The sequence below is a fragment of the Azolla caroliniana genome, unplaced genomic scaffold (genome assembly GCF_043228905.1).
Source record: "Azolla caroliniana isolate FFs.n. ecotype wild unplaced genomic scaffold, voAzoCaro1.0.p SCAF_10, whole genome shotgun sequence".
In the NCBI taxonomy this organism is placed as follows: Eukaryota; Viridiplantae; Streptophyta; class Polypodiopsida; order Salviniales; family Salviniaceae; genus Azolla; species Azolla caroliniana.
This window is the reverse complement of record NW_028230445.1, coordinates 15,395,716-15,413,238: the sequence shown is the minus strand read 5'-3', so window position 1 is coordinate 15,413,238 and position 17,523 is coordinate 15,395,716. Positions and strand designations below refer to the sequence as shown.

The 17,523-nt window shown below is 39.1% G+C and overlaps 2 protein-coding genes across 2 annotated transcripts in view; both read right to left on the bottom strand.

Moving 5' to 3' along the window:
- LOC147859163 (uncharacterized) overlaps nt 1-17,523 on the bottom strand; it is a 73,076-nt gene that overhangs the window by 20,269 nt on the left and 35,284 nt on the right. The gene's annotated exons all lie outside the window — the stretch shown is intronic.
- LOC147859167 (RTF2 RING-finger protein) lies at nt 11,216-12,925 on the bottom strand. The gene has a single exon (XM_087326198.1). It carries the CDS (start codon nt 12,625-12,627, stop codon nt 11,395-11,397), a length of 1,233 nt encoding a protein of 410 aa, XP_087182324.1. The 5' UTR covers nt 12,628-12,925; the 3' UTR covers nt 11,216-11,394.

Genomic DNA, 17,523 nt, shown 5'->3' with positions numbered 1-17,523 from the left:
AAGAAGACCATATCAATAAAGGATTAATTTAATATTGTAGAATATTCAAACAAGAAAAGTAACCACCCAAAAAATGGAAAACTCTTAAGCTCCAACATATTTTAGGAAATTAAACTTTGTTCAAAGAACATGAAGTAAAGGACGCAATGTCTTTGAAGTTGATATTCTCAAACTGTGATGGTATAATTTTTCGTTATTCGTTCAATGTTAGGGCACAATGTGTCTATTCTCAAAATGGGTACAAATAGAATTGTATGATTACTTAAGGTTTCTTTTACAGAATAAGCATTTGGGTCTATTTTTTATCCACAACTTTCAGTTAGTAGAGAAACCAATGCATCTAAGCATGGGCAATGTATAGCCACGATTCTACTTCATTCTAGACCTTTTATTGTGCATTATGCAACTTGCAGGTCCTAGGCACGGATAATCTATTGATATTATATTTTCTATTTGTGTCCTTGTTGAGTCAAATGTACAATTTACCTATCCAATTTCTTTATGACTTATGAAAATCAAATGGATTAAACACGTCACATTTGATGGTCAAGTTAACCTCTATCATACAAAAGACATTGAATGATTGATTGTTCACTTGCATAGATTCTTAAACAAAAATGTGATGATTGATTGAGTATAATGTAAATAAGGAACAACAAACTTGCATTAAAGCCAACAAATCGCATACCTTCTTTATGTGGACGGATCCTAGCCCCTAGATTTATTTTCACAGTTTCAACCTTTTGTATCCATAGTTGTTAAAAAATGTGTACGTTTTAGAATACTTTGAAGTATTCCCCACGTATTCTACGTTTTAGAATTGTTGTTTTCTAATATTATTTTAACTCTAATCATGGAAAGAGAGCATACCATACTCAATTCAATCTCTTCGATCGCAATCATCTAAGGTAGAACAAGAATGGAGAATATGCAACTTTAATTATAGATTGTGGTAGATCTTGAAACATAATTGACATTCTAAATTACCACTTGTAGCAAAGGTCTTTATCTAAGAAGATTGATTGAGGGTTTACCTTTGGGATCAACACTCAAGTGAGGTGGACTAACAAGGTGTGATTGTATCTTTTGCATTGTTCAAGTGGAAGATAGTAACTCATTGTTTCAAACAATGTTTGGTTGTTTGTCACATTTGGGGTAATATTTCTCAAATCTGGCAAGTTTTGTCACGTTCTTATTTGATGACAAGATAGTGGGATTGCATCATAATTGGGATGTGTGATGATTTTGTATTTCATGGTAAACATGGACTTGGAGCATACCTATGAAACTTGAAGGGAGTATTGATGTGGTAGTTATGTTTATTTGAGCAAGTCATAATTCTTTCCTTTATGGAGTGTTCATCTTGCCAAATGGTGATTCTGCATGTCTCACTGCCCATATAGCAATGACATCACTCACTTGTGGTCCCATTGTTTACAGTGTTTTACGCACATATTTATTCACATAATTGTGTTTTTTCATGAGAGAGAGGGGAGGCATGTTAAGATTTAACTCTATGAGGTTATCAAATGAGGAGATAACTTACAAAAAGTTTATAGTTTCTACTTATTTAACTTTATTACAACAATGTCTGTTTAACACTTAGGTGGGTATAAAGGTTAAAAAGGCTCTCTCTCTAAGGAATCTTCAATTTATCCTTGTATTAGGGATCGGCAACGGCTCGGCTCAAGCCTAAACCGTTGAGTTAAACCAATTTTAAACGGTTTAGTGGCTCGGCTCATGCTTGAGCTTGACTAAACGGTTTGAACTCGGTTCGACTTGGCTTGATCCTTGCCAAACCTGTAAAGCCATTTATGTGGTTTACTAGTTAGGTTAAAGAAAAACTTCAAAAGTTAGAAATTAGTTAGAAACTTGAGAGAGAGGGGGGGAGAGAGGGAGAGAGGGAGACTACACACTGAGGTAGAGGGAGGGAGGGAGAGAGGGAGGGAGAGGGAGAGGGAGGTAGGGAGAGGAGGTTTCAAAACCGGTTTCCAAGCCAATTCCCAAGCCGATTCACAAACCGGTTTAGCTTAAACTAGTTTAGGGATCGTTTTGGTTTGGTTTGGTTCAAGTTTGAGAACCCGAAAACGGTTTAGGCTTAACCAAGGCCAAACCGGTTAAGCCTAAACCGAACCATTGCCGATCCGCACTTTTTATGTAGCATTAGAGGTGAGGCATCCAACGAATACTTAACATACTTCTACTTAGTGATTTCGTTAACTACAAGAGTGGCTCTAACACAACTATAGACTAATACATTGACATAAACTAAATGCCCATCTCAAGTAACAATCGACAACGGTTCGGTTCGGTTTGAGAGGGACCAAACCGAACCGTTAAAACATTTTGAAACCTAAACCAAACTGTGAAACCGTTAAACATTTTTCAATCTGTTAAACCATTAAACCGTAAAAACTGCGGTTTCATGGTTCAGTTTCGGCTTTCAACATATGTTAAATTTTTAATTTTTTAAAATTTATAATATTTCATTATTTAGAATTTTTAGAATTTTTAAGATGTTCCTAAAATGTGAGAATAAGGTGTAAAAATGAAAAGCTTGTTAAAAAACAATTTTTAGAATTTTTTAGAATTTTTTTTATAATTTTAGAATTTTTTAAAAAAATTCAAAACAAATTAAAAAATAGAAACCGTTGTCGTGAAGATCCGTCACTACGCGCGGATCGTGAGGCGGAACCACCGGGGTTCTGGACCAGAAGGATTTAGAGTCGATACAAGCTTTGGCGAGAAAGTACTTAAGATAGATTGGGAAAGAGAGAAGATGAGATCACACGATTGATTTGATAACGAATTTCTTCTTCTTAATTTTCATAAAAAAAACCATGTTTTTCTCCTCTCCCTTCCCTCTTTTATAGATGCTCTCATGCATATGATGCATGTGAGGGTACAAGACATGCATAAATTGCATGTTTGCCATTTGGCGCTTAAGTATTACATGTGGTGTATGCTAACCATGTCACTCATTTTAGCACTCATGGATGAGAATTTACATGTAAAACTACAATGATAGAAATATAATTTCAACTAAATACTATGGCTTAATGGTAAGCCATTTGACTCTTAACTTGGAGGTGCAAGGTTCGAATTCACACTTGCCCTCCTTGTATATGTAAATATGTATATATATTTATATATTTATTTTATCTAGTCGCCGGTTCGCCGGATGTCGCCGTCGGATACAGGTGCCGCCGCCGGATGCTGACGCCGTCGCCGGATACCGGTGCCTCGCCGGATGCCGGTGCCGCATGCCGCCGCCGGATTGCGGTCGGATGCCGTCGGATCACCGACTCCATCGTCGGTCCGGTTTTGGTTGGCCAAAACCCTTTTTGAGTAGCTAGCCACCTCCACTCTAAGTTCAAGTTACCTTGAACTCTCTATGCTCCACACATAGACACAAAGATAATATTTTTTGCTCCACCTTATATATGATGAGAGCCGTATTTGTCGTGCCTATGTGGGATATCTCACAAATTTCTCTTTTCTTTTCACAAACTTTATACCCTCATATCTTGACATTTAGTTGTCCATTTCTCGTGTAATAAAGTGCATTCGAAACCTCCATCATTTTGTACTTAGATATTAAAAATGTTTTCTTCACAATTATTGTATTATGTGATTCATACTCGATTTCGTACGTTTTATGGGATTTTCACACTATTGCCGAAAATCTTCACGACACCGTTACTATTTAAACCGTGGTTTTTTTACTGTTTAAACCAAACTGAACCATTTAGAAAAACCTAAACCTGAACTAAACCGAACTGTTGAAACCGTTAAACCGTGGTTTCGCGGTTCGGTTCGATTCAAACCGAACCGTTGCCAATTGTTAATCTCAAGGTCAAACATTGTGTCAAGAGGAGATTTGTAGTATATTTTGATAATGTCAACCATGCCTAATTAGTTAGTTCCCTAATCACTTCATTGATGTGAATAGTGCAAGTTTGGTAGACATGAATAAATGTAACTATTTTTTACGGATTAGGTGCTCATTATGTCATTAGAATAATATTTTATTGCCCAAGAAGGCACCAAATAAATATATCACCTTGCAGTGACTCCTTCCTAAGATGGTGGATAAAACTCCTGGTGTAAAAATAGTGCACAAACATAAGCATTCATTTTTCTTGGTAGAGATTTGAGTATGACAGAAATTATCATGGCCGTCTATGAAGTCATGATACGATGAGATACATACAGAAGTGGGTGGATAACTCAAAAATAAATATAGAGACATGTGAAAGTGTAAGATAAATATGATATGTTGCCCAAATGTAAGTAGACATAGGGTGGCGAGATTTTGTACAATCAACACAGGGTATATAGTAGCTGAGGATGATAGGATAATTTAGGCAAGGACTACACGATAAGGGGACTAAAGTTGTGTATAGAAGGACATAAATTCTTTTTTGCAAAAAAAAGTCATGATACTTCTCGTGATTTGCCTTATTTGTTGAGCTTGCGAGAAGTGAATTCATCCTCCACTACGTTTTCATTGCATATCAACATACTTGGGTGATAACGTCATGATGCAACCTCAACGCCTAATTTATGAAAGGGAGTTCGAAGAAGTTCTAGGGCTCTTAGAAAATTAGTCAATAGCTATTGAACATTAAATGGGATTTTAAAGCTAATCAAGGTGGTAATGAATTGTTGGATTGTATTTTTCTAATAGTCCCATTTTTGTAGAATAGTTAGCATATACTATATATGCTAAACATTCTACCTTTTTTTAAAAATACTTAGAATACATATTCTACAAGGAAAATATGTGCAAAAGAAGCAATTGCCCATTGCTAGTCCATGATATTTTAGAGCTAATCCAAGAGGCAATCCTCCAATCAAAATTCTCCAAATGAAGACCTTTGTTACAATTGGCAATTTAGAATGCCAACTACATTTTAAGATACGCTACCACCCACGATCATATTTGTGTATTTTCCATTCTTCTTCAACCTTAGATGATAGTTGCTACCCGGTGGGACCGTAGGGACAAAGTGTAAAAGGATTGCGAAGGACAAGTATGAAAAGGACACAAGGACGAATGTGAAAGGACCAAAAGAAGCTGAATTCAAACAGCTGAATGTAGAAGCCGAATATCAAGGGAGTAGTTGGGAAAGCGTTGAGTCAAGGGAAAGCTATATAATCGAGGAAGTGGCGAACACATAGGGGATGGAAGAATAGAGGATAATAAGAGAGATCATAACCTAGAAGAGGAATATAGCTAAGAGCACTAAGCTTAGATTAGAAAACGAGTGAGAACTATACCAATTTTACTCAGTACTGTAATGACATTGCATTGTATGCTATTATAATCGAGGATCTATTTTACCTTGTGGGCAATCATTGTGTCTGTCTCAATTAAATCTATTTCTATCTATCTACATTCGATCTGAATCGGTTGTAGTTGATTCTACAGAGTGAACTTCTCGCAATCGAGAACACTCTGATTAGGCTCGGGGTCTATGTCTCTACACACCACATTCCTTGACCCGATTACTTAGGAGGAGTAATCGAACGTGTTCTCCAGGAGGGAGCAACACAATTTGGCACGCCCGGTTCATGTTGTGAGGCCACAACGAACAACGTGTAGGAGTAACACCAAGCCGCCATAACGGCGCCCCGAGGCACATGCACTTGGCTAATGTCCTAAAGTGTCGAACAAGCTAATAGCACTACCGACTCAAGTCTCATAGAGCAATCACCGCCGCAAGTTCCGACCCTGCCTTGCCTAGCAACACCTCCAGAGTTGACCAAACCGAAGACAACCTCTTACCGGTGCTACTAGAAGACCCCGACTTCGACACGATGTTGTATCCATATCCGAGATACACAGATGGCGTTTATGTGGAGGCACATGTTAGATCTTTCTTGTCCACATGGAAAGCAAACCATGCGACACAACGATTGGCCATTGCCAAGACCGAAACATCAAAAATCACAAAGTTCGGGTTATCCCTCGATGGGCCAGTAGGGCGTTGGTACTCCCAACACGATTTGGGGGAGTTTACTTCCTTTCAAGACATCTGAGATCGCTTCCTCCGTCTGTTCCATCGGGAGATACCCAAGCAGGAACTACTCCGCCAGTTCTACGCTATCGCACAAGTGCCTCACGAGACAATCCCATAATTTTCGATTTGATTTCAAGCCCTCTATCGTCAGCTAGCTCATGACGTCTCGACTAACCACCTGAAAGACACTTTCCTTGCGGGCCTACATGATCCCCTTCGACCAATTTTAGCTCTCTTCAACTTCTCTCAACAAACAATTGAGCAAGTTGTCGATCGAGCCCTCGCCAAGAATGTCAGCAGACACAATGGGAGGTGCAGGATGAGGTTCGACAAGCTACCCAAGAATGGATCGAAAAAGCCAACAACGCGAACGTCGGCCGAATGCATTGAGAAATGCAAGAAATCACCATGGGCACCCACCGAACTTTCCGACAAGGATCCAACCTGGCAAGCGCTCACCGATTGCTAGATATCAATGCCCCTTAGCAAGGTGTTGCACTTACTTCCACGCTTCAAGGACACGGTTGTATCCTTGACCACCAGCAAGGAACAACCAAACATGTCGGTACACCTTGCCGAATCAAGCAATGGTCCGCCAGTAATGGACACACAAAACCCCGATGTAAAGCTAATAATCAAAGGGCGTGAGGTAAGCGGTTGCAAAATTGATGGCGGGTCTGGAGTCAACGTACTTAGCGAGACAACCTGCAGATCCCTCGACCTTACACAATGGGGACCTTGCCCATTTTGGTTGCATATGGCGGACACCCATTCCATCCAACCTCGCGACCTTATTTAGAAACTCGATTTTGTCCTCAGAGGCCACATCTTCACAATCTAGACAGTGGTTTTTACAACAGGAAACTCCCATGCCTACCCCATGTTGTTGGGCCGCCCATGGTTACGCACCGTGAATATCAAACAACATTGGCAATGCAACATGATATCATTCCGATGTCACCATGGAAGAATGAGTCCCCACACCAAAGGACGCCACCCCTTTGTATGTCGAAGGTGTCCATATGCTAGATGGATTAGCACATGACGAAGTCGACAACTTCCTCGAGGATCACCAGAAGATTGTACCTCTATTTGACATCAACATTGTGGAAGCGGTCAACCCTTGTGTCTCTGAACCAACAGAGGGGGATCAGGATGTCGGTCGAGAGCCTAACCCAAAATCGGTGGAAGAACTACGGCATGCCCACGAAGCTCTCAAACAAGAATTGGCAATATCACAACGAGTGAAAGCGTCAACACTCAAGGAAATCAACCTTGGCACAAGTGAGGACCCATGGCTGTTGAAAATAGCGAAAGAACTCGCACACGGCGAGTGTTCGGCTTTAGTAAGCTTGCTCTCCAATTATAAAGATGTTTTCGCATGGTCGTATAGCGACATGAAAGGAGGGAGCAACAATAGCCATCCAAGAGACTCAACGGAGCAATGATACAAAAGGTTAGTACTCACTTGTAACAACGGCATTTGACCCCATAAATATCAATCAATCCACGATTGTTCTCCTATTTGTAGAGGTAAAGAACCTTGCATCAATGCAATATTTCTTAGTTCTTGCTAGATAAACCCATAATTAGGCGGGATGCATAATAATTGCCCCACTTTGACAAACTCAAAAGTTCTTTGAGATGGATCCTCAACTATATCTCCCATCTCTTTGACCCCCAAACAAAACAAACGGTTAAACTGAGAGCACAATCTCTCCTTTCCTGGCCAACATAATACCCAAGAAGTCACAAGTAATTCTTTTTACAAAAAAGTACAATGCTCTCTACTATGTGATAGTTTCCATACACATAACAAGAGGGCTTCTTGCCATGAGATAACCAAGTGTTGAACATATGAAGAGCCCAAAATATTAAGTGAAATACATCCATTCAGTAATTTCCCCCATGAAGCCTTAATCATTGTCCTCCCATGTGTTAAACCCTTGTTCTCAATGAATTATTGAACAATAGATATCCATGGTGTGAATCTAAACACATGTCTTATAATAATGAAAATCTATGAGCCATCATATGCATAGATAAGTCCAATATTCTAACTCTCCCCAAGCACTTAGGGGTTCCTAGATGATTCCATGCAATCCATGTGTTTCCCATCTTATCCCTCTTCTTCCACAACAAATATCGAATAGGTCGCAAAACAGAATGCAAAGTTTTCTTTGTCCATGCCAACAATGGCAAGTAACATAATATCATTGGTTCCATAATACATTGTACAACTTTCAAGCATACATGAAATGGTCAAGATTGTCACTTCCAATACATGAACTTATCCCTTAACTTTCTAGACATCCATTCCATCAATTGACCATCTATAACGTTCATTCCCAATGGATACCCTAAGTGTCAAAAAATAGGGCCTTTCTTTACCATGGATCCTTGTCATCCTAAACATTCCAAATCGCTTGCAGTACATGACATGAGACTAAACTTCCTTCAATTAATATATAATCTGAAAGCCATGCAAATTGGTTGCATACAAACATCCCCTTCTCAAGATTCTCTCATGAGGCTTGTAGGAACATGAAAGAATCATCTACTAAAGCTTGTGCTACTAGTTGCCCTCCAGACGAAAGGTGTAGACACACAATGTCACCATTTGTTGCAAGCCTTGATAATATCACTAACAAGGGATGAGTAACAATAGCAAACAACAATGGGCTAAGTGGGCATCCTTGACGAACAAATGTTGTGAGGCCAAATATCTGATGTAACTCCCCCATTAAGCATTACTCGAGACGTCACATAATTTTCCTATAAAAATATGAGGCCAGACATGCATGGTCCAAAGCCCATTTTATGCATTAATCTAGAAACAACGGACCGATTAACATGATCATAAGCTTTCTCCAAATCTAATTGCACCATAATCAATTCTTGATGAGTGTTTTGTGAATAATCCATGACCATCTCTCTCACTCTCTCTCTAACCATTTCCTTAATTATAACTTATAAGCATACACCCAATATTTTAATCATTAAATCGTGGAATTATGTTGAACCAACTAATTGAAGTTGGATCATGTTGATGATTTCTTGTCTATTCATCTATTGAGTGCGTGAAAACATGGAAAAGGTTTTTTTAATGATTAGTGGTAAGGTCTAATTTTGTGCACGTAAGTCTCGGAGTAAGATAAGAGTTTGCTTTGTAATTAGCCTACAAATTAGTAGCTCCAAAGTTATTGACACTCTCTAGCATCCATTTCATCAACAAGAGGGTAGTGGTAGTACTTCCTTGCATGCCGACCTTGAGGTGGTTCTCAAGAAGAATAGTTGAATAAGAAAAAGCCTTAGGTAAAGACATCGAAAGATGATCCTACACATATAGCTGAATTTACACATATCTAGGCGAGTTCAATTATGATCAATAAAGTATTAAATACGTTTTTCTCTATTTATTTGTTGTATCTAGCGCAACATGGTGGCCATTACTACATGGAAATGTCATATTTGGGACTGAAATGTCTTCAACTAAATGTTATTAAGAAAAATAGGATTTTCCACAAATTCCAATTGGAAACACAACTCCAGTGTATCAATATGTATTGATAGACTATGTCCTTCACTTTTTTAACTATGTTTCATGTTGATTCAAACTAAATTAACAGGAGCCAAAACCAAGTTATTCATATTGCTCATCTCAAAGCATGATATTGCTTACCATCACATACCATTTCACCCCTATGTGATGTTTTGTGTATTCACTCTTGAGTTTGTGTATCCTCCTCAAACCTAGGATATTGAGATTTCCATGAATGACTTCATTTTTTACCATGTAAAAACAAATAATTGACAATACTCAACATTCTTTGCATAATTTGTATGCCACTTTACAATGTCCCAAGCAAGTTGATAGCATGTTATATTGGCTTTTAATTTCATGACTACCAAGGACTATGAAACACGTATCAATATAAGGTACTATTAGTCGAGTGTCTTCTTTATCAATCAACCACAAAAAAGAATGATCTTCCACATTTCATCACATACAAAACTTCTTGTAACTAAGAACCAAGGAATGAAATTTAAACGTTCTCACTCACGTGATTTTGCAAGATGATGAAGGATTAGTGTTGATTTCTCTATTTCATCAAACAACTTCCCAAAGGTATCAAATGACATGAACCTTAAATTATTCCATGATTTAAAATAGCATGTAAATGTGACAAATTTAAGCACCTTCATCAATAAAATTGACATAAAGATTTGAAGTTGTTTGTAACTCAAGACACTAGATTTCACAATTAATCAGCAAAATGATTTTAAAAAGAGTGAAGATGACTTCTAACTAAACCAGAAGAAAAACTAAAATTTCATTACGAATGCACAAAGCTACAAAGACCTTGCGAAGAATTGTGTCACTAAACCAGTCAAAAGTAAGGAAGAACATCTATTTAGAGCAAAAGTTGAAGGTTAAGGGAAATAATGAGCACTCAAAAAAGAAGTGGAAAACTAAACAGATCTGCATTTAAGAATAGTGGTTTGATCCTAATTAAAGGGAATAAGTTCCCATGGAAATTTAGAGCATAATTGCTTTGAATCCTTACTCCTACTTTCCATGTTTTCTTTAATGGATACCTTGCGAAAACTTAATCAAAATCCATGAAGCATAAATGAATCTTTATACACTCAACAAAATATATTAACAAACTTTCATTACTGATATTTTAATTTTGAACTTCATGGCATTTTCTATTGTGAATGCATGCAAGTTTGTTTAAATGGATGGACACCTTCATTTGTGTTTCATACATTAGTCATAAGTATGCCTTTAGTAATACATCTACATTTTTTTATTCCCTCATAAAGAAGATTCAATCATAGTTTAACGCATGCAAGGGAGTTTACCTATGGCTTAAAAACCACAAGAACATAATGACTTTCTTTTATGTCACAATGAGGATTTAGCAATAAAATGCCAATCCAAAAGCATTGATTCAAATCTGAATACAGATGACAAACAATTTGATAAGCCGAACTTCGCGAAACAAATATAATGGCAAAGGCAAGCTAAGCTAATACATGCACGTTTGAATGCATGCATGTCCTCATTAGTGTTCATATACAATATGGATGATATTTTAGCAGTACACATGCACATCTCTTTTTTTCTTAAGGGCAGTTAGATTGCCATTTGTGACAACTAAATTATAAAGCAGGAATCTGAGTTCACCTTCAAATATTCTAACTAGCTTGTATGAGAATTATAAAGCAGAACAACATTTCCAGTGGGTTATAACTATTCAACGAAATGAAAGATGACTTGATACACAATACATACTTTGTTCTGCTTAAAAAGTTTTTCACATGGAGTATACATAGTACATCTTCAAAACCAATAAGGATACTAGTTTCTTCCGATTGGAAGAGCCCTACACATGTAAGTTTCCTTTATTTTCGACTTACTTGAAGACGAGAATATTGAAGCATACACTTCTTTTGTTGCATTAGGAGGCATAACATCCATCGCCTTGAACTTCTTGGATGATGCTTGAGAAGCTTTCTGGCTTCTGGGTTTTTCGTCGGTAACAACCATAGACTTGCTTGTGTTGGATCCTTTCCTTTTAACACTACCCTTCTCATGTCTTACAATGAGATTTTCTTCATTTCTTCTGCTTTCTAGACCAGTATTGATTATCTCATCATCATGCAAAGAACCACTAACACCTCCCTTCGTCTCACCTGTTTTCCCATTCTTTTCCTTCATTTCCCAATCCTTCATCACTTCAACTTCTTCATTCAATTGAATCGTAGCTTTTTCGGTTATTTTCCCTTTCTTTTCCTTTTTCTCTTTCTTTTCACGGTACTTCATCGCCTCCTCTTCTTCCATTCTTTGCCGAAGTGCAGTCACTTCTTCTTCGTTGCCATTGATCACAATTTTATCATTCTCCACAAAAGGCTTAGAACAAACCAAACAAGAAGAAGACTGCAACTCCTTCAAAGCTCTTGCACTAAGCACATGACCACATCCACGAAGAGCGAAAAACTTATACTTCCCATTGAATTCAAGACCACTAATTGGACACTGAAACCTTGTTTCATCATCTTCATTAGCACCAGGAATCAAACCAAGGTGGATCGTGACCATGTCTTTCAACCCTTTAATATACCTAATCTCTTTAGGCAAGCTCTTAGAGAGCAAACCAGACACGAGAGCTTCTTTGTTGTACAGATTCCCAAGAAAATCAACAACAAATGGAGGTTTCAGAGGCTCTGACGAGAGGGTGCATCGTGTCCATTTAGCTATCCTAGCTTCATTGGGATCAACTTTATCAGGTTTCTTTACAGCATACATGTTAAGATAACAATCGCGAGATTCTGCTCCTGTAGCACCACCATCACCTCCACCCCCACGCAACCTAACCCCAATATGTAGTGTTCCATAGCTACAGAGATTATGTGATGCAATAATGTCAGAGTCCGGAAGAATCTTACCACGGTATGAGAAGTAATAGGAAGAGCTTTGTGATGGAGAGATCTGCAGAAGAGAGGTTCGGAGATCTTTGAATGTGGTAGAGGTCGGATCATCAATGTGCGCAGACACTGTTCCTTGGCCACAGAGATCAATAAACATCTGCATCTTGCTGTCTTTTTCTTCCTTCTTACCTCAGAAACTGTTTTCTTCTTTTTCCAAAACTATTCTTTGCGGAGATGTATATCGTCTTCTTCTTCTCCCTTTGTGCGCAGAGACGGTCTTTCCTTGTTATTCTATGCAGTCACACGGGTTATCCTCTTTCTTCTCAGGGAAAGAGCTTCCCTCACCTCTATTTCAATGGAGATTACCTACTTTCTCCTTCCTTCCTTCCTTCTTCTATACCTCTCAGAAAACCTTCTTTCCTTGGGTGCGAAAGCCTGTGTGTCTTGGGCTTCTGGTTCCTAGCCACACTGATCCGCCGCTCTGCTCTGCTCTGCTCTGCTCTGCTCTGCTCTTCTCTTCTCTGCAGAGAAGAGATCTGTCGCCTGCGGTCTGCAGGGGAAATATATGTATACAAATGCCTGTATAAATACAGGTATATACAGATAGATATACAATGTACATGTATAAATACATATACGTATACATATATATATATATATATATGTAAACTCAGGGTCCTCTGTCCGGGCGCCTAGGTGTGAAACCGCCCAGCCCAACTGTGAAACCTCCTTCAGTTTAAAGACTCTAATTCTAGAATCACATTTTTTCAAGAAGAGACCAATTCTTCGAGGACTAGGCGGGGGGACCCTATCTTCCTATATGAGGACCTTACCAAGATGCAAATTGAGCACCGTAAAACTTGTATGCCGCAAGTCATACAAGCTCATAAAGAAGGGCATCACGCCTTTTACCGAGACGGACGAGTGATAATAAATGATTGCGCCGCCAATTGACGGTGTGTGGCCCATGTGATAGACAATAAAATTAAGATGACTTTATGGAATCGTAACGATGCACTTTGGACACATCCTGACCGTCTAGAGGAGATTTTGAAGGTATCTGATATACTTTTCTTAGTAGAAACACATCAAAATCTAAACCGAGGACTACCACGAGTTGAAGGTTTTTGTTGGGAATCTGTCTTTAGACAAACCTCACGTCGACACACTACTAGAGGGTCTGGAGGGGTTGCAATATTATTTCGGAGAGAGATACATAATGGGATAGAAATACTAAAGACAGACCCAAAAGCCCGTTTTATGTGGGAAGTCCTCACTATCAAGGATCAAGCGATATTTATCGCCATTTATTACTTCCCCCCGAAAAGATCCTGGTATAATATGGCTAGAGAGGCGAGTATAGTTGATGAAGGAGCGCCACATGGGCCTTCTCCATATGAACCTTTATCGGATGACATAATCCAATATTATTCTCAAGGGGAAGTCTTCCTCGTAGGAGATTACAATGCAAGAACCTAGTCTCGACAACGCACAATATTTCAAATGGATAAAAACCTCTAGTAGAATAGTTTCTATGCCACAAAACAAGTGGTATGATGAGGATTGTAAAGACTTGTATAAATAGCTTAAAATGTTGCGACTTAGTGGTACTATTTCCTCAGTACAAGCTCGCAAAGAGATGCACAAGATGACATGTCGTAAAAGACGAGCTTGGGAAGCGCCTCAACATTGGGAGCTCTACCACATGCTCATGAGTAGGGATTACGCCCTTGCATGGAAGAGACTACGGGAACCAAGACCACAAACACCCATCGAGGACCCCAACACTTGGCACACATATACATAGAGACTCTACCACGTCTCAAACCAACCACCCATCCCCATCCCCTCCACACCTTGACCTACCATGGGGACACTTTTCACAACCCCTAGGGTCACCAAGGTCATAAAAAAACTGCAACATAGGAAATCCATGGACCACACAGGTTTACGAGCCGAGGACATCATATATGCTCAAGAGTGCCTAACCCCTTTTCTCACACTAATCTTTAACCGCGCCCTCGCCGAGGGTTTTCCACCAGAATGGACCATGAACACAGTGGCCCCTATACATAAAGGAAGGGACCCAATGGACCCAAATACATATAGGACCATTATGATAGGTCATACGGTCGCTAAACTATATGGTGCAGTAATGGAAGCAGAGCTCAACAATTATATGGAAACCTTAAGCCTTCAAGCACTTGAGCAAGTTGGTTTTAGACGAGCCTTCTCCACTATTGACCATATCTTCACACTTAGATGCTTAATTGACCAGACGAAGGCTCACAAGAAGAAACTATATTGTTGAGCAGACTGGTTTTAGACAAGCCTTCTCCACCATTGACCATATCTTCACACTTAGATGCTTAATTGACCAGACAAAGGCTCGCAAGAAGAAACTATATTGTTGCTTTATGGACTTCCGCAAAGCCTTTGACATCGTTCCTAGGGAGTGGTTGTTTGATAGGCTCAAAAACTTGGAGATACCAACTGACATAATCTTGGGTCATCTATGCTCTATATGAGCAAGTCTTTGGGTGCGTAAGATGCATAGGTGCCCTATCCAATTGCTTCACCAACACTATTGGTGTAAGACAGGGTTGCCCCCTTATCACTGACTCTTTTTGGGATCTACATTGATGAGATCACTGATTTTATTGCTCATAAGGGAGGCAATGGAGTAGCCATTGAGGATACACAAGTTAGTCTCTTACTCTACGCAGATGACATCATCTCGCTCTTAGAGTCTGAACACGACCTACAAAAGCATCTTAATGCCCTAGATGACATTTGCACACAACAAGGACTGGTAGTGAATCTAGCGAAAACTAAAGTTCTTATCTTTCATACATCATCTCGAGTTAGGAGTAAATGTCACCTAATCCTCTCTCATAAACCAGTTGAGGTAGTTGGATCATATGTGTACTTGGGAGTCACCTTTAGTGCTCGTTCAAGTAAATTCTCGATGACCCAAGCAGCCAAAGATAGACTAACGAGAGGTATGCATCCCTATCACTCTTAGAGAGACAATGCCACCAAGCATACTTTCAAGAGCCACGAACTAAGGGATGGCTCATTGACTCGTTAGTGACCCCCTCCCTCATGTATGCATCAGTAGTATGGGCTCCAGGTCTACCATCTTTTATGTGGACGCAATTAGAGAGACCTTCGGTGATGATGTTATCACATCAACTCCGAAGCAAATCTACAGTTTCACATGACATTATTAGAGCAAAGTTCAGTTTGTCCCCAATGTTAATAGAAGCACTTTTCCAAGTGGTAGCTTTTATTCATCAAATACATAGCCAACCACAAGATAAGATATCCCTTCAAGCCTTTGAGGCATCCCGATCCCTATATGCGTACGGAGACACTAGCTCTTGGTATAGTATTGTAGTGAGTTGGTTACTTGCAAATGGCATAGACATTAATAACCTACCTCCCCTTAAGTACAACCATGGAACTGATCAAAACTTTAATCTCTCATGAAGACCGCAATAAAGTAATACACCAAGAAATATGGCAAATTTACACCCAATATAAATGGATCACCCCACGAGAGTCACCCCCATCTAAAATGTTGTACTGTAAGGAACACTTCTTGCACTTCTCTAACGGCCAAAATATCTAGATACATTCTTATCAAATGCACTAAGGGTGCCCATTGGACAACTAGGGATATCATCTCACCAACTTGAGATTGAGAATGATTGTGCTAATAGAGTCCTTAGAGAGGAAAGGATATGTAGGTTATGTCACATAGAGATAGAGGATGAACATCACTTTACATGTAAGTATCCAACTTATGCTGAGATAAGGGCGAAATACCAAGACATACTAGGACCGTCTCCCACCCTCTCTGAGCTATTAGTTACCCAGGATATAAAGAGACTAGGTAGGTATATCTTAGAGCTAAAACAACATAGGGAGAATGAATTACAAAGTGTTAGCGATAACCCTTTTAATATCCACCAACATGAAACTAATGTAATTTTTCATGAATAAGGGGAGACAATAAACGTGGACACACCTACGCCACTCGCCTCTCTCTTGATGAAGCGGAAATGCAAAGAACAACCAAACGCCCTTGGATGTTGGGCTTAAAAGCAACTCAACGTGGAGTAGAAATGATTAAGAAGACAAGGGAACGTGAGCTACGCCGCCCTAGAAGCTATGGTTGGGGTACCTCTTACATTGGAACCACAGGCCACATCCACATTGAAACCCTTTGACCTCCTACTTCTTTTCGAAAGACTTGGATGGAAATGAAACTAGGCCTAGTATAAAGCCATTTCCTTATAGAACATGTTTTTTTTACTATAACCATTTAGTGTAGGCTCTATTTTATTTTGTTTTGTTTTTATTTTTTCTTTCGATGAATGGGTAAATACCCCATTTTTGTTGTAAACCAATTGTCTCATGGGCTAATTTTAGCCTTAGAAGACGTTAATATATCTTTATTTCTTTCTTTCTCTATACATATATGATATATGTATGTATGTCTCTCTGTCTAGTTTACTCTAGTTTAACCCACCCCTCCTCCCCCAAGATAGGTGCATGCAAGCAACAACTCTCGGGTTTTTCATTTCATGGTTTCTCGACCTTCATTAATTGATCGATCTGGTAGACACCGTAATCTCTCAATCATTAACATAGACCACAAGGAAGAAGCACTTCATATTACAATTCAAATCATGTTTTTTTAAAAAGGATAAAGAAGAAGAAGAAGAAGCTCTCGCCCTGTGTTATGCATGCCAACAAATGTGGCCACCATCATTGTTGGTACTTAAGCTACTCTGTGTGCCTAGAGAAGTGGATTGATGAAACTGCTTAAAGTAGCACACACAAATAGGGCAACCCAAAAAACCTCAACAAACAGACGTGCGGAAAATGAACACTCGACCCATGTTGGTTCTCTAGTAGTGCAACCAGAGTTGAGAGAACCCCGGGGGTATCGCTTTTTTTACATAGAAGGAATGATGATTGCGTTTGCGTAGATTCTCATTGGAATCTTGGAGGGGAGGAATGGTTAAAAATTAAAACAAAATCTCGATTT